Below are 24,824 nucleotides of genomic sequence, written 5' to 3'. Positions count from 1 at the left end.
CTCCATAGTTAAGGGGTATGGTTCACATGTGATGTTCCCTAATTGGAAAGTGAGAGGAATACTTTTGGAAAGAGACAGGCTTTGCCATGACTATTTTCAACCTTTGCTCTTCAGGTTAATCTTTCCCTGCTGTCTGATAATCATTTGCTCTCTCATAGCAGACCATGCTGGGGCAGTGGACATTATACTGACAGTATAACAACTCAAAAAACTACCCCCAAACCAATATTAAAAATAATTATATTAATGAAAAGGTTTCCTACTGGATTTGTTTCTGCCAAAATTATACCTTTCGAGCTATTTCTTGGATCTTAGAAGAACCTTACTTGCTTGTAGTCATGTATTAAAAAGTACAAATTGTCATGGTTAAGTCTACTGTTGAAACATTAGTGTCAGACATCCTTGTGTGTTTACATGACTAAAAACTCATGTACCACTCTGTGCTTCCCTCCCCATGTCTTTTACTTTCAATACTCAAACAGAATGCAAAATAAATACTGTTGAAACCATCCTTATCAGTGTCCAAAACTCACTTATCAGTGATTTTGTAATGTTTCATCTTTCTTTTTTGGCAATCTCATATTGCATTGTTAGCTCATAACAATGTATTTGATCATAACCTTTGTACTTCTTAATGCAATAATCTAATTTACTTTTTCTTTGAAGGTGTAACCCTGCCTCATGTGAAAGATTCATATCTGGTCAACTGCTAGAATATTACTGTAGACCTAATGCCATACTAGTCCAGTTTCTTACGCCAGGCAGCAGAAGAGCAGTGAAGACTGAAATAAATTAATATGTTGAGATGCTTCAGTTGCATGCTGCTCTAGCAGTCCCTCGAAGATGAAAGGAATATGTCAGCACTGGGGTTCTTAACTGGAAAAGTTTTGTAAAGTAGTAATTCAGGGGGGAAAAAAAGAAATTAACATCCCCCCCCCCCTTTTTTTTTAATAAAGAAAAAAAAGATTTGCTGCCTGTATTTGGTGATATTCTAATAGCTTGCTTAAGCTTTTCAGGCAACCCAAAAGGGCAGCATCTTAAAAGTAGCTTTGATGTTAAAGGATAAAACCCACCCTGAAACATAAAGCATAACATACACTTTCTGGTGATACCTCTCAAGAAATTTGGGCCTAGAACCATAGACATATCTTACATGGTTGATGTCTGTCATAGATGTAAAGAAATAAATCCATGAGTCCGTGAAAGAACATTCCATCCTTAAAGACAGCTTTTTCTGCATACATATGCTTTGAAAATCAATAAAAGTGTTACTAAATGATTCTGGTATGATCCAGGTACAAGTGCTGTTGCTGATTACAAATTAAAAAAACAATTTTGGTGAGGCCTTTGACGTTAAGGGTGAACAACAACACATCTCACATTTTAAAAAGGATAGAAAGGAGGATCCTGGGAACTACTGACTTGTCAGCCTCACCTCTGTGCCTAGGAAGATCATGGAACAGATCCTCCTAGAAGTTATGCTAAGGCACATGGAGGACAGGGAGGTGATTTGGGACAGCCAGCATGGCTTCACCAGGGGCAAGTCCTGCCTGACCAACCTAGTGGCCTTCTATGACAAAGTGACTACATTAGTGGACAAGGGAAGAGCTACTGATGTTGTCTGTCTGGACTTCAGTAAGGCCTTTGACACGGTCCCCCACAACATCCTTCTCTCTAAATTGGAGAGATACGGGTTTGATGGATGGACTGTTTGGTGGATGAGGAGTTGGTTTGATGGTCGCATCCAGAGGGTAGTGGTCAATGGCTCACTGTCCAGATGGCCATCAGTGACAAGTGATGTCCCTCAGGGGTCTGTACTGGGATGAGTACTGTTTAATATCGTCATCAATGACATTGACAGTGGGATCGAGTGCACCCTCAGCAAGTTTGCAGATGACACTAAGCTGAGTGGTGCAGTTGACATGCCAGAAGGACGGGATGCCATCTGGAGAGACCTGGACAAGCTTGAGAAGTGGACCCATGAAAACCTCATGAGGTTCAACAAGACTAAGTGCAAGGTCCTGTACCTAGGTTGGGGCAACCTGTGGTATCAATGCAGGCTGGGGGATGAAGGGATTGAGAGCAGCCCTGTGGAGAAGGACTTGGAGGTACTGGTGGATGAAAAGCTGGACATGAGCTGGCAATGTGTGCTTGCAGCCCAGAAAGTCAACCGTATCCTGGGCTGCATCCAAAGAAGTGTGTCCAGCAGGTCGAGGGAGGTGATTCTGCTACTCCTTTCTGGTGAGACCCCACCTGGAGTACTGCATCGAGCTGTGTGAGTCCTCAGTACAGGAAAGACATGGACCTGTTGGAGCAGGTCCAGAGGAGGGCCGCAAAGATGATCAGACGGGTGGAGCACCTCTTCTATGAAGAAGGGCTGAGAGAGTTGGGGTTGTTCAGCCTGGAGAAGAGAAGGCTCCAGGGAGACCTTATTGTGGCCTTTCACTACTTGAAGGGAGTTTGTAAGAAAGATGGGGACAAACTTTTTAGTAGGGTCTGTAGCGATAGGACAAAGGGTAATGGTTTTAAACTAAAAAGAGTAGATTTAGACTAGATATAAGGAATAAATTTTTGATGAAGAGGCAGGTGAAACACTGGAAGAGGTTACTCGGAGGCTGCAGATGCCCCATCCCTGGAAACATTCAAGGTCAGGTTGGACAGGGCTCTGAGCAACCTGATGTAGTTGAAGATGTTCCTGCCCATGTCAGGTATGTTGGAACTAGATGATCTTTGAAGGTCCATTCCAACCCAAACCATTCTGTGATCTCCTTAGTGTTCAGCCAGACACTAGCCAGCTCACCAATTTGAGAGTCCAGTCATATCATATATTCTGGAAGAAAGACTCCTTGAAAAGAAGATTGTAGTATTCTGCACCATTATTAAATTATAAGTTGCCTTTATACTGTTTGTCGTAACGATGTCATTGCATGTAAACTACATGTTGGTAATCTTCTTTTCAGATTTCACCATTAAGAATGCTAGTTATGTTCCTGCATGGAAATGGGTTGTGGACATGAAAAGTTGAGGAAACATTCAGGTTTACTTGGAGGTCAAAGCTGTATTTTCCCTTGGAAGATTTTGAAGCAATGCGAAAGCCTTTCTTTGGTTCATGCAAGAAAGGTTGAAACAGTCTGTTACTTCTCCCAGCAGCTCAGTATTGCTTTTCCTTCATTCATTTAATGAATGAAAAAAGGGATAAAAGGGATTACCTTTTAAAGGGTTCTTATAAATTACAAATCTCTTATTTTGCACATTTTTGCATTACATAAATGTCATAACCTCATGTCATGTTATGGCAGTGCTTGTACCCAAAGATAAAACTTGTCTTTGGCAGAAGAGATGACAACACGTTTGTTACGTAGATGTTCCTTTTTCTTCATGAGATTCAGGCCACAAATAAAATGTTATGATGATTCTGGCAGTGAAACTGGGAAGCAAGAAATAGTTTAGGAAATCAAGATTCTGCAGGAGGGTATGCAGCTAACTTGCAGGATATTTAGGGGAGTGCTGTGCAAAAGAGCAACATGGTGTTAGTCCGAGCAACAGTGCAAGTCAGTATGGGTATAGGGAGGGGAGCAGCTCCAAGGTAAAATTATTTAAATAATGATTTTGTGCTCCTCTGATTTGAACACTTTTTTATTTTTCATTGCATGATTCTCACCACTTTTTGTTTGATTCTTTCTAACACAGGAATGTTTAATACTGATTGTAGCCATACTGAGCTTCAAGGAGCAAGTTCTTGATGTTCATCAAGTTCTTGATGGCCTGCCTTTACCATAGCTGAGTTCTGTATCTCAGCCATTCATAATCTTGCTTGTAATCTTGGCATTGTTCAAGCCTCAGACTTTATCTATTTACTTATGTGACTTGGGAAAGAGGGTAACCGCCAGGAGATGAGACCTGTTACTTATATTGCAAATAATTTTCAAGATAAGAAAAGCAGTAGTAATTTTCATATGTTTACTTCTGAGACAAATGAAATGTAATGCTCATTATCTTCTCCTTAACACTGTGGTTCAGAGAACAGAACAGAGTATTTACTGACATACTTCTCTTGGCTTGGATGGTGGCGTATAGCACCAATTGTGTTTCAAGCACTTGAATTAGATAGGTGTCGTGGTTGACTGCTGGGTGCAGAACTGATGGATCTGGTGTAGAGATCACTTATCATCAACTGTTGTGTAGATGCCTGTAAAATGCAGCACTATGCTCAATTTGCAAATGCATATTTACTGTGTTTAAAAAAGAATTTAAAAGAATACCAGGCTATATCTCATTTGCTGGCATGTTTGTTGTGTGTCTAACTGGAGTGTCTCATTTATGGCTGTTTATAAGTGATTTTTTTCTATTCCTTTCTCTAGAATCCATAAGTGTATTGAATGATGCTCTAAGTCAGATAGAGTCTCAAGGAAATGTTTCTATGAATTCAACAAGCTCTGGATCAGTGGTCTCTTCATCTGTTGACACGGTAAGTACCTCTGTCTACCAGATGCGCTCAAAGTTAGGTGAAAACCTTGAGCAGAGACACTTGTGTTGCTAATCAGCTTCTGCTCTGGTTTGCTGTCTGCAAAAAGAACCTTTCTTTTGGTTCTGTGGAGTGAGAAAGCAGAATAAGAAACATCTCCAAACTCCACTCTTTATTTTTCTTATTGATGATGGGAAAACTTAAGGCTAAGTAGACTGAATAATGCCGAATGCAAGTGCTTGTAAGTTCCGTAAGCCTCTTTAGTTAGGGTGTTGTTCAGAAAAGGGGCAGGAGACAGGTCTTGTTGGGCAGTGTGGTTTTCCTCTGGTTCCTTCTGTATAGATAGATAATTTTTCCTCATTTCAATCTTATTAAAGTGTTAATTATTTAATTCGAGGTTTGTTTTAGAAAAATTCTTATGCATTGCTGGGAGCGGAGCTGTATGAAGTTATACTACTTATTCTTGAAGTAAATTGCTTGCAGCAAGATCTAATGCATTACATTAGGGTACCTTGTACTGCAACAAATACATTAATATTTTATGGTATATTTATTACTCATACTTTATGTTTACATGTGACTATAAAGAGAATGCTCAAAACGTGAATTTCGTTTGATATGAGAATTATAGAAAGAATGCAAGTGCAATATTAACTATTATGAAGTTTTATTTTATACTGACTTTTAATTTCCAGGCAAGCATTGTTGGCCGGGAATTGGCTACCAATGTGTATAAATACACTCACTTAGAGCCTATTCTGTATGCCCTTGGTGTGGGAATGTCAACTAAGGATCCAGATCACCTGAAGTTTCTCTTTGAAGGAAGTGAAGACTTCTGCTGTTTACCTAGCTTTGGAGTAATTCCTGCTCAGACTTCGATGTTTGATGGTGTTCCTTCTCTTCCAGGACTAAATATTGATCTCGCAAAGGTATGGAAGAGTTAGGTATCTAATTTTGTTAGCTTTATATAACTATAAGGTGACTTTAAATAGTATGCTTGTAATAGTAATAAGTTCCCTTTATTCTAGAAGAGGAAAATTCAGTGTTTTGTATTCTTGCATTCTAAGAAATTATTCATTTACTTCACTTGTATAACCTGTGTCTTCCTAAGATGGTATGAGTGATCAATTTTCTGTTAAATTTTAATTTGTGTTCACTTTGCTTTTATTAAACCACAAAAGTCTAAAACTTTCTTTGAAAATATCTTCTCTTGGGGATGAAATTGGAAAAACAAAACAAAAAACTTACAGGGTTTTTTTTTATTTGTTTATTCTGAACACTTTCTAAAATAGCCATGTACTTCCTTGCACTTGTGATAGGGAAGCAATAGGATATATTGATTGTTGTTATAGCGCTGCCTTTCCTTACGTAGATGCTGCATGGTGAGCAATATCTGGAACTGCATAAACCATTGCCGACCTCAGGTCAGTCCTTCTGTGTTGCCGATTTGCTTTTCACTATGACAACAGTTCCTGTAGCCATATTATAAATGGAAATAGGGAAGCTCTGATTCTGACTGGATTTTTTGCATATTCTTTTTACAAGGGGTAGGGGGTAAGAGAGGCAACCTGTTGCATTATTAAAGGAATTCTGAAACTGTGTTCTTGGGATCAGATGTTGCTTTTCTATAGTATACTTAGTAAACTCATGCCTAATCTTTGATACAGTAAGCAAGTACACTACATGCTGGTGTATTATTCATATAATTTGATACTAAATAGCAGAACTTTTAGGTAAGGTTGTATCATAGAATTTTGGGATGTTTATCTAAAAATTCTTCAACATTGGTTGCGTCTGTGTACCTACAAGAGGATAAGATTTAAATTGTTTATGTAAAGGAGGAATGGACATCTTGATGAGGAGGCTAAAAAACAATTACTTTTTTTCCTGTCAAAATTCTCAAGATATTAGTTACTGCAGTAGCAAGCTCTTTTCACAGATGGCTGTATTTTCCCAGGTTACAACATTGAGAAGTGCTTGTTAGACTTATTCAGGATATGCATGCATGTGTCTGGTTTTCTTCATTAGTAGTTTTTAAAAATTAACTTTTCCAGAGTGCAAAAGGATAAAAAAAATCTTGCAAGCCACAGATAAATGGCATAATTTCTTGCTGAAACAAAGAAGAGATGTGTGAAAGTTATATTAACTTCAAATAAGTCTGATACTTAATAATGGATTGCTAGGACTTCAAAAAGCTTTTTATTTTTCCATTCCATAGTCTGATTATGTAAACGTACATGGTTCCATATCTCTCTAGAGCAATAACCTCTTTAGAGACAAACTTCATAAAGCCACAGGCCCACGCTCTGAGCGGAGCTTCTTTTCTGTAGAACTGTAGTTGTCTCAGCCCTCTTGAAATTTGTGAACAATCCTTAAGTGATTGGAACTATCTTTGAAGTTAGTGATGTGTTTGAGTCTGAAATGTGATTTGTGTTTAGCTCTGAATACATAAACTATAGCAAGATTCTATTAAAAAAAACCCCAAAACTTAAAAAAAAAATCCTCACATCTGCAAACCAAGATTTGCAAAGATTTCCAGACACTTTTATTATAATCGTGATGATTGTGATTACTATGACTATCACTATGATTGTTACTACCATTATTATTATTGTTAGTAAGGAAGTGTAAAGAGTGATCTGTGGACTTCATTCCTGAAGTAAAACCTTACAACATGTACGTGTTATTCTTTTCTTACAGGGCAATTAACTTCAGTTTCAACCGTTGCTGATATTCTCGACAAAGGATCAGGAGCAGTCTTGCTTATAGATGGTAAGAAGGTTTATAATTTCTCGAGGGGATGCAGTAAAATTTGACAGACTCAGTTTTTAACTGGCTGTACCAGTAACTGCCAGCCCTTCCACAGTAAAGACTGTTAGCTTGTTAAATATCAATGAGAGCTGAGAAAAGAGCTCATTAGTAATAGCTGTGTAAATGTATAATGTAATTGTTCTTGGGCAGTTAACGTACTGAAATAAGAACACTCTCTTTGGAAAAAGGTTTCAGAGAAGGTTTTTTTTTTTCCTATGTAGGTGGAATAGTGCACTATGCAAACTGAACAAAATTATTAAATAATAATAATTAGTCCTATCTGAAGGCAGCCATTTTAGATTTTGCCACCCTTCAGCAAGAGGGCATGTGTGCAAATGCGTGCTTGTATTTTGTGGGGTGGTTTTGCAAAGGTTAGTCATATGTGTATGTCATGTAGACTCATCTGCAAAGCAGCATCTTTAAGCCACCTGCATTCTTTTTTTATGTCTACATTATTCTTTTCTAAATAAAACAAAACAAAACCCCATTACCTGCCTCTTGCATCCAAGTTAAAGCATCAGAATGTCTCCAGAAGTTGACAAGTTGTCGTTTTCAGAATTTTGATATCTTTAGGTGTGTTTATACCAAAGTCCCTTGGGAAATTAGACTGCAAGAATAGGTTAATAGGCAGTGAATCTCTAAACACTCTTGAGCTTTTATTCCTTCAGTGTACAGATAAAATTGTAAAAAGGTCTTTGCTGTCCCTTTGTTCCTCCTAGCTGTGTTTTCTTTCCATACTGGGCTAACATTAAGCCTGTCTGTTTCTGCAATACACAAAATTTCTTTTTGTGAGCAGAATCTTAGTGTTGTCCCACAAGTGTGAGGTCGTTTACCCGGTGTGTGAGATGCTGATAGACACACAGGGCAGAGGTATTTTATTTCATGTCTGCACAGAAATGGGTGCTAGGTGGTAGCTCCATAAAGCTAGCACCAAGTTTGGTCATGCAGGTACAGTATTTATACAGTCTAGTTATGCATATGCATAAGTAATTACACAAAGCAGTTTTCTGTTGGTCTACATTTCTCTTATTTCAACTTAAAGCTACAGTGCTACTTTAATATTCTGCACATACTCAAAGGTGAGGGGTCTCTGCTTGGGCTGGGGTCTCCAGCTCAAGGGGTGTGACTTTTAGTATTATAATGAGGATAGTTTGTGTGAGGGTGGTTATTGTGCTTCTGCTAGTAGTTTCAGATGGTTCCCAAAACATGTTAATTAGCTCACATATTTCTCCAGGATGTGCTTTACTCCCAAGGACAGTAATTCTTGTTTAGACATTCCATTAGACAACTTGGACATTCCAAGTTCCAGTCTGAATCCCTCTTACCAACTTTACATAAGTCCTGGCCTTCCACCAGCTCCTGATAGACTACAATTCCCCCCTTTGAGACTATGAGACTTTTCTTCATAGTCCTCATATGTCTCATTATTAGTTCTCATTAATAGTATATTATTTCCAGTAGTAACTTGTACAGTTAGTCATCTAACACGTTTTAAGGCACAACTAACAATAATATAGATGATTATCATGATGAGTACAATTGTAATCATCGTTTGAAGTAAATTTGCCAACCATCCAGTTAGGGAGAATCCAAAACTTTGTAATATTTTGTTTAGAGGCTTGAATATTTCTACTTGATTTTGCCACTTACTTTATTTCATCTATTTGTTAATCTAAATGTTCAGTTATATTGGGGATATGGATGCAACAATCTTTGTTGTTCAGTTTTATGTACCCACATAACCCATGTTCATGTAGTAACATTAAATCTAAGGTTAGCCTATTCTGCAATATTATCTTTGAAGTTTCCCGTAACTGAGTGTTTTAAATCTTGTAGTCCTGCTCTAGTTGCATTCGCTAATAGTTCTGCTTGTCCTGTTAGATTGTACAGCCACATTCGACTCTGAAAGGAGGTAATTTGAAGACTGAAAAAAGCTTCAGTTTAAATCTAAAGTTAAAATTCCCCACTCGAAGGGATTGGCTGCAGTTTTAGGTAATGGTAAACAGGCCGTTATACTGCTGATGTTAGGGATTCTTCCAAAGGATTGGACAGGTTTTAAGACTAGATTTCTGTTACAAAAAGTAACTGCTAGGTTAATCAATGTCAGAGATACAATTTTCATTGTAACCATGCTAAATTGATAACACTTTCCAGGAGTGTCCTAGGAATAATTTCAATAGTAGTTTTCTAAAAGAAAACCTTGATACGGTTCATGGACAGTCCCTGGTTAGTGGGAGTCTCAGTTCTCCGGTTGGCATAGAGGTCCACTTGTCCTGGTCTGGTGCCTTCTTTAGTATAATGAATCCAGGAGTTGATCCCATTCACTGTTACCACTGTGTAAGTTTTTAATAGCACTATATAAGGTCCTTTCCACTTTTTGTTCAAGGGCTCATCTTTCCAGGTTCATATGTAGACTGTGTCTCCTGGTTGGAATGGGTGTACTGGAATGTCCAAGGGAATGGGAGTCCTCTGGTTTAGGTACCTATGCAGGGAGGATAAACTCTGTGAGAGAGAGATCAAATACTCTTTTAATTACAGCCTGTCCCTTTATATGCATTTGGTCTCCCTTTGTGGTTAAATGATTGATTGGATATGGTTTCCCATACAGGTTCTCAAATGGACTAACACCTTTCCAAACTCTGGGTGTCATTCCTACTCTCATTAATGCTATGGGTAGAATATCTACCGATTTCATTTGAGTTTCCTGACAGACTTGGGAAATCTGTCCTCTTAGGGTTTGATTCATTCCTTCTACTTTGCCACTGGACTGTGGCCTCCAAGGGGTATGCAAATCCCATTGAATGTTTAGAAATCTAGAAACTCCCTGCACTATTTCTGCAATAAAGTGGGGTCCGTTACAGGAGGATGTACCTTCTGGAACACCGAATCTGGGGATAATTTCTTTCAATAAAATGTTAATCACTTCCCTAGCCTTGTTGGTGTGACAAGGGAAAGCTTTGGGCCAACGAGAAAAGGTGCCTACCATTACCAATAAATATTTATAGAGATTACACCTTGGCAATTCTGTAAAATCTATTTGGCAGTATTCCCCGGGAGATATTCCTTGTTTTACAACTCCTGCCATGATTTTCTTTGCAATTTTGGGGTTATTGGCGCAACAGATAGTGCACTTTTTAACTATTCTATCAGCTAGGCTTTGCATCCTTGGCCCAATGACATGTCTTCTGGCAATTAGCACTAATGCATCTGCTCCCGAGTGTGTTTCCTGGTGCCGTTTGTCGAGTAGAATTTCCATCATCTTTTCAGAAACGAATAATTGCTTCAGTGGTGTCACCCACCAACCCTGATCATTTTTGGAACAATCTAATTGTTCTGCCAATTGATTTTCCTTCTCAGTATATTGTGGGAGTGATAATTCCAAATGGGGTACTGGAAGTAAAGCTCCTTCAAATTTTGATTTCTGTAATGCTGCTTCTTTTGCTAAGTGGTCTGCTTTTCGATTTCTCTTCATGATTTCGCTGTTTGCCTTCTGATGCGCTTTACAATGCGTTATAGCAACCTCCTTTGGTTGAAGGACTGCCTGTAAGAGCTTCGTTATTTCTGTTCCAAATTTGATCAGAGTCCTGTGTGGACTTAATAGTCCTCTTTCTTTCCAAATTGCCCCATGCGCATGCACTGCTCTGAATGCGTACTTAGAATCTGTGTAGATATTGACTCTTTTTCCCTGACTAAGCTCCAAAGCTCGTCTTAGTCCAACCAATTCCACCTTTTGAGCAGAGGTATTACTAGGCAAAGATTTAGCTTCTAAGGCCTGAGATGGTGTTACCACTGCATATCCAGCTTTCTGTCTTCCTTCCAACATAAAGCTGCTTCCATCGGTAAATAACTCCAGTTCTGCATTCGGTAGGGGTTTGTCTTGGAGATCAGGCCTACTAGAATACACTTGTTCGCTGGTGGTTAAGCAGTCATGATGCAATTCACTGCATTCGGAAACTGGGAGCAGAGTTGCAGGATTTAGAGCAGAGGTCAGGGAGATTACAACATCATGTTGTTCCAGCAGCACTGCTTGATGTTTAGCTAACCTGCCTGGGGAGATCCAATGATGCCCTTTATTTTCAAGGAGAGAAGACACAGCATGAGGTACAAACACAGTAATGGGTTGGCCTAACTTCAATTTCCGAGATTCTTCAATCAAAGTTGCAGTAGCCGCTGCTGCCCTCAAACAAGCGGGCCAGCCTTTACTGACCTCATCTAATTGCTTTGAAAACTATCCCACCGGTCTTTTCCAGCTCCCCAGTTTTTGTGTCAAAACTCCTAATGCCACTTGCTGTCGTTCACGTACATATAATTGGAAGGGTTTCCTCAAATTCGGGAGTCCCAAAGCAGGAGCCTCCATGAGTTTCCTTTTAATTTCATCAAAACTCTTTCTACATTCAGGTTTCCATTCCAGAACCCCCTCAGGTCCTTTCACAGAGGCATACAGTGGTTTGGCAATTAGTCCAAAATTGGGAATCCATGCGACACCATCCAGCCATTCCCAGAAATCCTCTTAATTGCTTCTTTGATGTAGGTACAGCAATGCTACCAATTGCCTCTTTTCTCTCAGTACTTAATTCTCTCTGTCCTTTGGTGATTTCAGACCCCATATATTGGACCTTTTTTTTTCCCAATCTGAGCCTTTGTCTTAGCAACCCGATACACTGCCGAGCCCAGAAAGTTAAGCAGACTGGTGGTGGCTTCCAGAACTGTCAGAACCAATGAGCAACTCATCAACTTATTGCAACAATGTTACAGCATCATGATCATTTTGCCATAGTTCCAATTCTTTGGCTAGTATGTTATGGAACAAGGTAGGGCTGTTCTTGAATCCTTGGGAAGGACAGTCCAGCAGAGTTGGGTTTTTCCTCCTGTAGTTGGATTCTGCCACTCAAAGGCAAAGATGGTCTGGCTCTGCTCATCCACAGGTATACAGAAGAAGGCGTCCTTTAGACCTAATACCGTGAAATAAGTATTACTGTTAGGGATTGCGGTAAGGAGGCTGGATGGATTTGGAACCACAGGGTGGACATCTGCTGTCCTTGCATTAATTTCTCATAAGTCCTGTACCAGCCTATATTCAAAAGAATGGGGCTTCTTTACAGGTAGGATGGGAGTATTAAATTCCAATTGACGCTCCCGTAACAATCCATGTTCTAAAAGGAGCTTATTATAGGTTCTAATCCTTTTCAGGCCTCCAGCTTAATGGGGTATTGTTTCTGTCTTACTGGTTGAGCTCCCGGTTTCAGTTCAGTCTTTACGGGGGTTGCATTCTTCGCTCATCCGGGTATCTTCGATGCCTACACCAGAGGTATGACCGCATTCAGTACTTCCTCTGGAATATTCATTTCTTCATTAGGATCTTTCTCACTTAACAAATATATCTGGACTTTCCAGGCAGTCTCTGGAGGAATATGCAACTGAACGGAGTCTTCAGAAAAAGTTAGTTGTGCATTCAGTTTACAAAGTACATCCCGTCCAAGCAACGGTAGGGGGCATTCTGGCATATAAAGGAATTAATGAGTTAATTTAGTATTTCCAATTGAACATTCCATAGGTTGTAGAAGACTTTAAGTCTTTTTCCCTGTTGCACCAACAACACTTATTTTAGTTCTGCGTGAGGGTCCCCTACAAGTAGTTACTACAGAATGTGTGGCTCCACTATCAATTAAAAAATCTGTTCTTTCATTCCCCAGCTTGACTGGAACCAGAGGATTGGCTGGGGAAACTTTGTACACCTTATATGCGATTAACAGTGACTGTGAGATTGTCACGCCATCCGCACCTTCTACCTTTTGTAATTTCTTTCTTACATCTGCTGTTGCTTGATGAATAAACAGCATGTTAAATAACTTTAAATTGCTATCATCTTCCGGATCCAGATCTGTCCATTTTCGAGCTGCTTCACACAATCTCTCATAGAAGGCTGATGGGGTTTCCTTCTCCCCCTGCCTTACTTCACAGAGTTTAGATAAATTCTTAGGCTTTTGCACTCCATGTTGAATCCCATACAAAATTAACTTCTGATATTCCTTTACCCTCTGTAATCCCTCACTTGTGTTTGGGTCCCACTCTGGATCCTCTTTTGGGAGGTACATATTGGTATTAGGCACCCCTCCATGTTCTTGAGTTAGTCCCTCTCTAACCTTCTCTAAAATCGTTCTCCTCTCCTCAGTGGTAAACAAATATTCTAGGAGAGCCTGTACATCTCCCCAGTTAGGATTATGAGTCATCATTACAGTTTTAACAGCACTATACATGCCTTCCGATTGTTTCAACAGGATCCAACTGCCTGTTTCCAGTTTAATAAATCAGTAGTAGTAAAAGGTACATGTACATATACGAGTGTTCCTTCAGGCCCTGCAGCCTGTCTGAGGGGAGCTTGAACTATCGGTTTCTGTCCCCTTGTTCTTTTAGAGATAGGACTCACAATTCCATTATCCCTTGAGCTGTGGGATTATGGTTGTTTTGGAGGAGCTATCAATAGCTGAATATCCTCCTCCGAATTTTCCAATTCAATACAACGAGATTTTCCCTTTTTCTCTTTTAACACATATATTCCAATCTGATGTTTAGAATCCACTAAACCACATTTCTTCCTAATACCCCAATCATTTCTTAACGCAAAAAACATATCCACATAAGGTATTTCATCCCATTTTTCAGTTCTCCAACAAAACAACATGAATTGCAATATAGTGTTATATTTCAAGGATCTATTTTCAGGCCATTTTTCACCATATTCCAGTTGATATTGTGGCCACCGTTGATTACAATATCGTTTTAGCTTATTTTTAGTCATGGGATCCCCCCCAAATTTATTCCAATTCTTCAGGATGCATCCTAGAGGAGAGCAAAGGGGTGCCTCCTGACAAGCAGCAGTGCCCATATTGGTACCAAAAAAGTCCAGCATGTCTACACAAACCGGAACGAGGGACATCTCCCTTCATTACTCAGAACAGAACAGTGTGTAGAAACAAACAGAATTATGCTACTGCCATGTATCTTTTCTGATGCATCTTATGCAGAGCCCAAAACAGAACAGATGGTGCCTGCTTCCCGAGAGATCTTGCCCCTACCCCCCTTTTCTCATATTCCCCCCAAAAATACCTCTTTTCAGTAGCGTTGCACCAATGTGTCGCTTACTGCCCGACTGCAGGAGAGCAGCTGAAGGAGTCCCTGATCAACAGGTCGGTGCACGCTGGAGTCCTCTCAGGTCTTTTCTCCCCGTTGGATGTGGCAAGACGAACTGGGCAAGGCTGTCAGCTCAGTCCCATCTAGGTTGCCCATACTGTTATCCCACAAGTGTGAGGTCATTTACCTGGTGTTCAAAATGCCTATATACGCACAGGGCAGAGGTATTTTATTTCATGTCTGCACAGAGATGGGTGCTAGGTGGTAGCTCCACAAAGCTTGGGTGCTAGGTGGTAGCTTTGTGGCGTTTTGCGCACCGGGTAAAAGACCTCACACTTGTGGGATAACATTAGTTGTTTTTAAATTTCTTCCAGAACTGGAAATGAACATTATTAACAGTACTGTAAATTTCAGTCTAAGGTGTAAGGGAGTGGAATAGGCATGAATTTGAAATAGGAGACTGAATCTTGATTCAGTGTAAGAAGTTTAACTTCTTCAAAAGAAGGAACCGGTGACCTTAATCTAAAGCTCGCTCTGGACCTCTTTTCATACAAGGTACTAGTACTGCTTTTTGTATGAGTTGGTAATGTGCTTTACACACTAGGTATTCTTAATAGCTTCTAATACATAATATTTTATGGCACAATTCTATCATATTTAAATGAATTGCTAATGCAGTGTGAGATGCTGAAATAAATACCCATTTCAGCACTCTGTTGTCAAATATTTTTAGCACCTTGAATGTCATCAGCATTTTGATAGCTCATTTTTTAATTTTAATGCTTTCATATAGATAAAATTCATGATAATATTATTTGAAACAGATCATTAGTCTTCAGTAGTCAGGAAGTGACTTGCAATAGTGCAATATGAAAGTGTGAACATTGTCCCTTCAGTTGTTAAAATGGGCTTTGTCATGTTTGAAGCTGAACTTTTGTCTTGTAACAACACATACTAGCTATATGAAAAAGGAGATCAAAGACAATATATGACCTTCCTCTTTTGTTGTCTTTCAGTGAATACCTATTGTGGAAAGGACCTAGTGTGTTATAATCAGTTCTCTCTGTTTTGTGTTGGAGCTGGAGGATTTGGTGGAAAACGAACATCAGAAAAGGCCAAGGTAAATTAATGCATATTCATATTTAAAAAAAACACATGAAAACTTTTGTCAGCACTGCAAGAAAAATATTTACTGCTATATCAACTAGGAAGGATAAACTAGCGTTTGAGGATTTGGCAGTACAAACTCAAATGCAATTTAAATACTTCTGTTCGTTGAAGAGCCTGAGTAAAAAGGTACTGTTCAGGGCCTGGGAAACCAATGGTTTTGTGTTGACAATTAGGGAGAAAAGTGAGTTGCTAAACCTGCAACTGATGAGGTATTCCTACATTAAAATATTTGAAATTACAGATATGGAATATCCTAATGGAAAACAGAATAGGAGAGTCTCTGGAAGGTGTTTAGAATCTAAATTCTGTGGACTTGGAATTAGAAAATGATGTCTGAAGTTAAAATAAAATTGAAATTCATATAAAATGCATGACGCTGTGGACAGAATGCTCCTCTGGAGGATTCGTATTAGATCTTTTAGAAGAGGGTCTTTTGAAGTCAACAGTGTAGCAGGCTGTAATCTGATCCAATTTGACCCAATTCATTCCATAGAGGTGGTAAAATCTGCTACATGTTGTACTTTGGGCTGTGCTATATTCCTTAAAATCCTACCTCTGTAGGTCAGATGGAAGATGATATCAGTTCAACTGTCCAGTTTGGCAAGAATCTTATTGACTCTTGGGTTTATGAAACCCAAATGTATGTTTTGCAAACAAAAGAAACTTTATGTGTTTTGATTTTATGTATTTAGTTACTCCCAATCACCCTCTCCATAAATGAACAGATGAGGAAAGTTACTAATTGCTTGTTAAAAGCTAGCTTGGGAAAGGTTTTATTTTATCAAACTACTTTTGATCTGAAAAATTTTTAGAGACCTGTTAGATCAGAACAAGAACAGAGAATGTGTCTTTTATTTGTAAGTCTTGGTTTTCTCAAGTAGATTTGGGGAGCTTTACCTCTCTCGTGTGTAGCTTTAAGAGCAGATTTTTTGGCTGCTCTGGTTTGAGCATGGGCAGCAAGGAGGGTGACAAAGAAGCTGAGATTTTAGTTACTTTGGGGCCTGCTACTGAGCTGTTGGATTGTGCCAACTAGACTCATAACAGAGTCCTGATTTAAACGTGTCTCAACTCTGCTGTCATGATCACATTTGAATTTCTGCCTCAGTGCTTACTTCTCCAATTTGGAATACGTGATCTGTATGTCTTCAGTTTAGCATTACAATGTATTTTGCTGTTCCATCTCAGATATTTTCTTTGCTTCTGCTTAAAGGAAGTGGAGGGGCTCTTTATATTAAAAAATAGATTGATACCTAGTGACAATTTTGTGTATATGTATACAGAGAGTGTTCATGTATATTTTAGTAACTTGTTTATCATGTGTTAAATCTGTGCTAATAGGTATGATCATGTGTTAATATTGCAAGATGTTGCTCTAGTAAAAAGACTAGCTTAGTAAAAATCTGAGAAGTACGCAAATGGCGTTAGGTTTGAACTTGCAATTTCTAGAAGAGATCTCTAGGTGTAGCTCTTTATAAATCTATATGTTTGCGTGAAAGAGGTTTGGGAAGCATAAAGAGGAAAAGAGAGAAATAGGATTATAGTTTCTCACTTCCAGTGGAGTGGAGCTCCTGCATTTTGGGAGAGAGTTAGCAAATGACAATGTCACATGAACACATAGTGTATATGTCCAAATGCATGAAGTAGCTATTCAGGTACCTGACATATAACTGTTGTTTCCTTCAATAGTATGTTTAAGGGTAGTGCCAGCTATGACTGAATGTTGTTATTGTGAACTAGAGCCTTGAAGCACTACAGTGATAAACAGTCAATTGAATAGAGGCTATTTTAAGCTCAGTATTTTTGAAAATTTATAATGAAATTCTTAGGTTGTGTACATCTGTAATACTGTAGGTAATGTTCTTCGGGATTTTTGGATGTAAACTTGCAATTTTTTCGACTTAAATCTATAGCAATTATATAGAAGTTTTCCCATATGTAACTTTACAAAACAAATCTTGAAATGCCTGCTGCTTCAAAGAGAAATGGGAAAAGCCTCTGTGTAGTATAAAAAATTCACATAGTATTGTTGCAGACGGCATATAAAGGTCTTTGATGGAACCCTTAATTCTTCTGTAAACAGATTTTATAATAGTGCATGAAAAAAAAAAAGTGGTTCAAAGGAAATGTTGCTAATCTATAGTGGTGACATCAGTGAGTCCAGTGTAGTGCCTTGGCACTTTTTAGTTAAACATTGCACTTTAGGCAAGTGCAACTTCTTCACTCTATTTAGTGAAGTAAGAGAATGCTATATAAATGATTTTACATTTTAAAATATAAAGAAGACCTGTGTCAGGCAGCAGTCCTTGTGATAGAAGAAAACAAAATGTAGTCTAGTTAAGACAACACAGTGATAGCAAGTTCAACAGAGGCCTCTGCATGCAAGAGGCCAGTTTCAAATGATAAATTTTCCTGCTTTGTCTTTGCAAACCTTCCCAATTAAAAAGACTTTCATGTGCCTCTGTGCCAAAAAGAAATCCCAAGCTGATCAGACATATTTTATAATGTGTCTTTTCCTCACTTTACCCATGTATTGTATCTGCAAACTAAGGAGAACAAATTTCCAAGTTGAGATCTGTGATGAGCAACACGTTGTTTAAGTCATGTCTCTCCTCTTGACTTGGGGTTTTCTTGCCCTACTGGCAGAGGTGTTTCCTTAATTATTCATATGTTGGCTAGTTTTAACATCTTAATGGCTTGGTAGGTCAGGTTGAGTTTCTTCAAACTAACTGGAAATAGACTGGCAATACATTCTTGTTTTGAAAGCATGTTAGAAAGCTGATTAATGTGTAGGTCCTTTGTGGTTCTCTGAAGTGACAAAAGCAGGAGTGATGTTATCAAGTCTTCCACCTAAGAGGTGGCTTTGCTCTGCTGTTAATAAACAGGAAAGAGCCTTTGCTGTCATTACATGTGAAACTACACAGCACTCAGTTTCTTTTGATTTCTCTTTTCTTTGGTAAACAGCTTACACAAACTAAGATTAATTAGAATTACTACACTTGAGAGTCAAGCTGCTTCCTTTCATTTTAGGTCTTACACCAGTTTCTCTTTTTTTGGCCTTTTTTTTGTTTGTTTTGAAAACCCAAGAAGGAGAGGGGAAAAAAAAGATTTCAGCTACTTCAATAGTTTTGAATTGGTTATGGTGTTGCTTGTGTTTATTACGATATAGGATGTTCTCTGTCAGTCTGTTGGTAAAGTTTATGACTTCAAAACTGAACAATGAAGCTGTAGATTGCACAAGGAACAGCTTTTTTACAATAATGTGGGGCTTAATATGCAGCATGTAATTGCAAAAAACAAAAGAAAAAAATGCAAAACAAAAAAATAGCTGGAAGTTCTTAAAGGCCAAAAGTGATCTAGTCCATGAGTGAGGTAGTAAATCATTTTGTATTCCATTGCGCTTTTTAAAGCATTATTTTAAAAGCTTAACTTTTGTTTCTGTGTTCCAAAACACTAATGTTCTATGAGACAACTATTTTTTCAGAGTGAATAATTCTTGCTTGAGCTTTTTTGGATGGTTTGGAAGAAATGTAATCAAACTGATCAGCTATAACATGTAACCATTAGCCGGATCTGATGCCTCAGGATAGCTATCTTTGTAAAGCTAACCTTCATAAGAGACTTTTTCTGGCCTAAATATCTTTTTCTATTTGTAAATGTAGAAAGGGTAAGAGGAACCTTAACAGCTTTGTAAATGCTGTTTCTTTTTATACATACCTGACGTATTCTGGCATGGGTACGGATAAAAGATTTTTGCAGTGAAATGTTAATACGACTACTTTTGCTTTAGGTAACAGTGAATCCACCCAAGAGAACCCCTGATGCTGTAATTTCTGATGTCACAACAGCTGAGCAGGTAAAGTTTGGTATGCTCTAGGTGTGGAAATGTTTGTTTCATTTGGAGAAAGGAGTTTTATATGATGTTCACTATTTCAAGTTTTTTTATATACCTCAGGTATTTATATATGTATATATGTGTGTGTATATGTATATATGTGTGTGTATATATATCTATGTATAACGTGAAGCTAAAATTTGTTCTAGGTTAAGTTAAGATGGTCTGTTCAATGTACTAAAACATTATTTTCATAAGGCTGATGCAATTTTATAATCATTCATTACAAAATTCTACATAGAAGGAGGAAATGAACATTTGTATTCTGTTGTAGTTCTGAAAAAAAGGAGGCTCAAAATCTATGAAATTTACAACAAATGGTGCAAGCAAACACATCGTGACCAAAAAAAAAGTGCTTAAGGTTCACAGTTTTGAAAGAGTTAAATTTCTGTAGTAGTAGTAGCAGTAGTCAGGGAAACTTGAAATACTGATAGATGTCTGTCCAGGTATGCTTCCATCTGTCCACAGTCCCACTGGTTCACAGGCACCTACTTCTTGTAGGCAAAAGCCTGAGTAAATAAATACATCCTCCTCTGAAGGTAAACATATGCAGGTGTCAGGTGAATTAAGACAGGAAAGTCTGGAGCTACCAGTGTTAAGACACTGAGTAGTATTTTCAAAAGCAACTTAGTCATGGCAGGAGGCTGTATTTTTTGGAGATGTAATTAAAATGTTAAGCATCAGCTGAACTGTGGTAACTGTGATGTCTGCTTAGCCTCTGATTATATACGGAGTAATTAAACTTAAGTCTCATCCAGCTGATTCACGTGCTTGAAGTCTAAGTTAGCCACTTAAACCAAGAAAGAGAGCTTAGATCAACATTTCTGTTTCTATCACTGATGTACTTGCTGCATCCTAAAATTCACAGCATCAGTCTAGGAGGTACAGATGTCTAATTCTTCTGAATAGGCTTCATTTAAAGTTGGCAAGGTGAGCAAGGAGCAGGGAACGGTGAGAGAGTACTTTGTTCCTGGGAGGTGGTTAAATGTAGTGGAAGGTGGTCTCTAGCAGCTGGCACTTTGTTAGATAAGATACGGCAACCCTAACGGCCCAATTGAATGTTGGAACCCTAGTTCAGATTCTCCTCTGCGTGATTATATCAGAATTGATTCCAGGTCCATCAATTTTCAGATGACATTTATGATCCCCTTGTTCATATGGTAATCTTAGTTTCTGAGCCTTAAACTCCTATGTCTGGAATTGTTACTGTGTATATGCTAAGTTCATGAGATAAAAGAAGGTGGTAGTGACCTTATAATGCAGAAGGTGGGAAACTTTGCTACTGAAAAATTGATTTTTGGAAATAAAGGAAGTGGCACAGAGTAGCCACCACACTTGGTTTACTTTAAGATCTACTCTGACAGGTAGATATATAAAGAGAATTTCTCTCTAATTAGATCTTGTGGGAGCCATAGCCAGCGAACTTTGAGAATCGCAAGAAGGCTTATCTGCCAAATTATTCAGTAGCATCTGTGCTTAAGTGATGATGCCTGTGTACAGGAGGGGGAATGTGTAGAACTTGGGAACTTTATGGGCAGGAATACAGACTTTCATGTGAAGGACAGCTTGGGGAAATGTTATCAAGATTTTACATTTATGTGTCTGTGGAATGACACATAACTGCCTAAAATCCTTTTTGAAAATGGAAGCTGGCACATAAATTGCATTGAAGTTTCTGAGATTTTTTTTTTCTTAGTGTTTAAATGAAAAAGGTGTTGGCAGAAATGACTTGCCATTCAGCTATTGAATTAGTATAGAGTATGAGACAAACTGAAAGAGTCAGTTTGCAGATGGCATTTGAGTTAACTTGAACTGTATTAATTTCCAATGATAGTTGTGACATTCACCACTCAGTTTTTGTGTTACCACAATTACATGGCTAAACTGCTCTTCATAATTAGCATTTTCCCCCCTTAACATTTCATGGCATGATCATGTAGTAAACTTCTGATAAGTAGACCCTCATGCATATTTTAAAAATGTTTACAGTGATGATTCCTATCTTTCACTGAAGTCAATGACTGTGGTTATCTTGAGAGTTGTATTCAGTTCTAACTCAACTACACTGGGTTAAGTTCTTTCCAAGAGGAAGAATGTTTTTTACATGTTTTCAGACAGGAGGAAGCACTGCTTAGTGAAGAGGATACTGGTAACAGAGGGCTAATAACCATTTTTGTCCTTCACCATGTGTTCAGCAGAATGGAGGGTACAGCCACCTACAGTTCCTTGAAAAATGATTGTGTTATGCCAGTGACCATTGACAGAACAAACTAATCCTTTGTGTTAGTGGTATCAAAGACTAATAGCAGATAGTATCATAAATGTTTATCCCTTTCAAAGCTGAGAAGGGGCTTACCCATTCCTGAGAAGTTCTTTAAACACCAACCAGTGCTTATGAATGAGTTGCAATACCATGATGTAAGCTGTTTAAAGATGAAAAATGGTTAAGAAAAATGTAGAAGAAGTATCTGACCTTCTGAAAGGCTTTAAGGCCTTTAGAAGGCCTTAAATTTGCATCCTGCTGAAGAAGGACATAAAATACTTCTGTGTGTTTATGAATTTTTCCACAAATAACTAGGCGACATTTTTTCCATCTTGCCCTGTAGAGATGTGCATGTGCTGTGGTATTTTTCTAGCTTGTTCTCTCTCTGTAACCTGAGCTATGCTTTACTAGATATATTGCCATAAATCTTTTGAATAAAATAGATCTTTTGACAGAAGATCAAGAAGTCTAGAGGGTGTTTGACTATTGGCCGTTTAGCAAGAAATTAATCATTCAATTTAAACCCTGTAGGGAATGTTTAATGTAGTTACAGAGCTTCAATATTGCCAAGCTACTCTTGTCCTGCTGGTTTTCGAACCAAGGCCTTAAATTAATCAATCAAACAGATTTTGCTGAATGGTTCCTAATGCAATTAAGAATCACAGGCAGTGAATGACCTATATCTCTGGAGAGTTTTGTCCCTGCAGAGTTTTCTTTTAACTTCCTTCCCAAATGTGTTGATTTCTTGGGAATTCATTTTCTGATGACACACAAAATAAGCTGCAGTGGATATTTAATGTGGATGATATCCAAGTGATGCAGGTCACTTTTGAAGAAGAAAACAAATATGGAGTCTTGAGTTTGTTGGGGGCTTTCTGTGGGTTTTTTTTTGTTTGTTTGTGGAAAAACTCACAGCATTCTGATATTGTGCAGGTTGCCTCCCAAGAAATAAACTGTTCTCTATCTTCAAATGTCAGAATTAATACTGAGAATACACAATGTTGTAACAATAAATAAATAGTATAACAGTAGCCCATAAAATGGAATTTTTCAAGAAGTCGTTTCAGTTTTATTACTCTGTTTCCTCCCACTTTTTTCTGAAAGCTTCCTGTCCTGTTTACCTATATGCAGAAACTAAAGCTGTAACATGCGGAGTTTGCAGGACTTCCAAGTTTTTGTTAACGTCAGCTTATTTCAGTAGAATGTCTAATAATTTTAAGAAACAGTTGCCAGTTGAAAAATTCTCTTTGCTTGCAACAGTATCATATATTTCACTAAAGCATTCTCCTGCTTTAAATTCTGATTCTGTGCATTTGTTACTTACATTGATAGGGAGAAATAGACATGACAAAGAGGTGGAAAAGACCATTTAGATAGATTTTGAAAAACATTGTGTCTCAGACTACCATGCTTTGGGACCAGCTGTGTACATGCAACTGTGCCCCCTATAAGTATCTGCAAAGCAGCATCATGTGAGCTATCACATGTGAATTTCTGTGAGAGTTACTTTTCCATGCAACTTGAGTACCTCAAGCACATGATACTTCTGCTCTGTGGTTTCCAGGGTCAGGAAAATTGGCCATCCTTGCTTTCAAGAATTTTTAAATTCCTTGTTAGAGCTAATGAAACAGACTGATACAGGTCTGTTGGAGGAACAGTTTTTTGATATCCTGTCATTCTTAAGTTGCTTTCATTTGGAAAACTGTGATAATGTTTTAAATGTTGCAGAGTCTCTAAAAAGATAGAAATTCCAAATAAAGCTTGCTTTGTTTTTAGTCTTAATCCCCTTTGTATGCAGTGCTTTATGATACAGTTTTCAGTCATGCAGGCGTAAATGGTGTGTTTGTTCCCTCTCCTTCAAGAACTCCTTCCACAGGCAAAGAGAGGGCTCTAGGCATGAGCTGAGATAGCATAGGAAGTTCAGTTTTCCTGTGTTATTTGTTGCAAGAAGTTGTGTGCTGAGAATGAGTAATGAGAAGAAAATGATCTCATCATTAGTGACTGGTTGGAGCTGCAGTTCTTCGACAATGGATTTTCTTTGCTTTGTCCATATAATTAGTATGGTCTGTGGGCAACTGCTACCCAGATATCTCAAAGTACTCAGACATGGGTGCTCCTTAATCAGTGGCTGATAGAAGAGGATGAGACAATGGAATTTGGAAGATGGAATTTGCGGGTAGGACTAGCAGGAGAGTGTCTGAGCATCACAGGCTGAAATTGAAATTCATAGGAGCTCTGTTCTGAACATGTACAGTATACTTTGAAAATGTGATGCACTTTGAAGAATTATGCCTTCAAATGTTAAATTGGAGAGCCAGAATTGGTTTGTGCTGCTGACAATTACCTTTTCTGCTGTCTTATAGTTTCCAGTCTATAAAGTAAGGATGTTTATAAATGTTTGAGGCATTTTAATTGTAAAGAGAGTGTTTAAAGGAGTGGTGTATAGCATCCAGTGGTGATTTTTGAGAATGTGATACAGTAAGCAGCATTAAAAAAAGCCAGTTTAGGGAATATAATGATTCTTTACTCATTCAGAGATTTTTAGAGAGTTTCAGTAAATTCACACCTAGACGAATCTGATAGGATTTAAAATATACAAGCTATGTAAAGCCTTCTGTTCCAGGTATAGATCAAGCATGGACTGACAGGATGTGAAGAAATTGCTGCTTTTTAGTGGTTTGGGTTTTTTCTAAAATACACTTCTTTGCCATTTTCTCTGAAAGAGGAGAAAATAATTGGCACCTGCCATGTTTCAAGTAGTGTCATCAGCATCCTGTGACTAAGACTACAGGAGTGTCCTTCCCTTCCTGAGTCATTCTTGGCCCTGCAGTCCTCTTGTTCATACTGCTGTCCTCTAGCTACCTGAATTTAGTTTTTCACTGTGTCAAGTTCAGCTAAAACTGCAGGTCTTAATGTAACTGGAAATGATTGTGATGTAACTGGAAACAATTGTGAAGACAATTATGCACAAATCTAGTTTGTTGTAAAAGAGTGGACTTTGCAATAAAAACTTATTAAAAAGATATCTTGGAAAGAAAGGGGTGCATGGGAAACATTTAACACCCTAATGAATTATTAAACTAAAACCTACT

At 38.3% G+C, this 24,824-nt stretch overlaps 1 protein-coding gene across 1 annotated transcript in view; it reads left to right on the top strand.

The window, feature by feature from the left end:
- The window catches only part of HSD17B4 (hydroxysteroid 17-beta dehydrogenase 4), a 74,773-nt gene that overhangs the window by 22,091 nt on the left and 27,858 nt on the right, over positions 1 to 24,824 (top strand). Inside the window, exons 12-17 of the mRNA XM_072860440.1 lie at positions 4,362 to 4,468; positions 5,161 to 5,394; positions 5,838 to 5,889; positions 7,166 to 7,237; positions 15,424 to 15,527; positions 19,365 to 19,430. Of these exons, the coding sequence (XP_072716541.1) occupies positions 4,362 to 4,468; positions 5,161 to 5,394; positions 5,838 to 5,889; positions 7,166 to 7,237; positions 15,424 to 15,527; positions 19,365 to 19,430 (635 nt within the window). The remainder of the gene's footprint in view (positions 1 to 4,361; positions 4,469 to 5,160; positions 5,395 to 5,837; positions 5,890 to 7,165; positions 7,238 to 15,423; positions 15,528 to 19,364; positions 19,431 to 24,824) is intronic.

The sequence above is a fragment of the Ciconia boyciana genome, chromosome 4 (assembly GCF_034638445.1).
Source record: "Ciconia boyciana chromosome 4, ASM3463844v1, whole genome shotgun sequence".
NCBI classification, from domain to species: domain Eukaryota; kingdom Metazoa; phylum Chordata; class Aves; order Ciconiiformes; family Ciconiidae; genus Ciconia; species Ciconia boyciana.
This window is presented reverse-complemented; position numbering and strand designations above follow the sequence as displayed.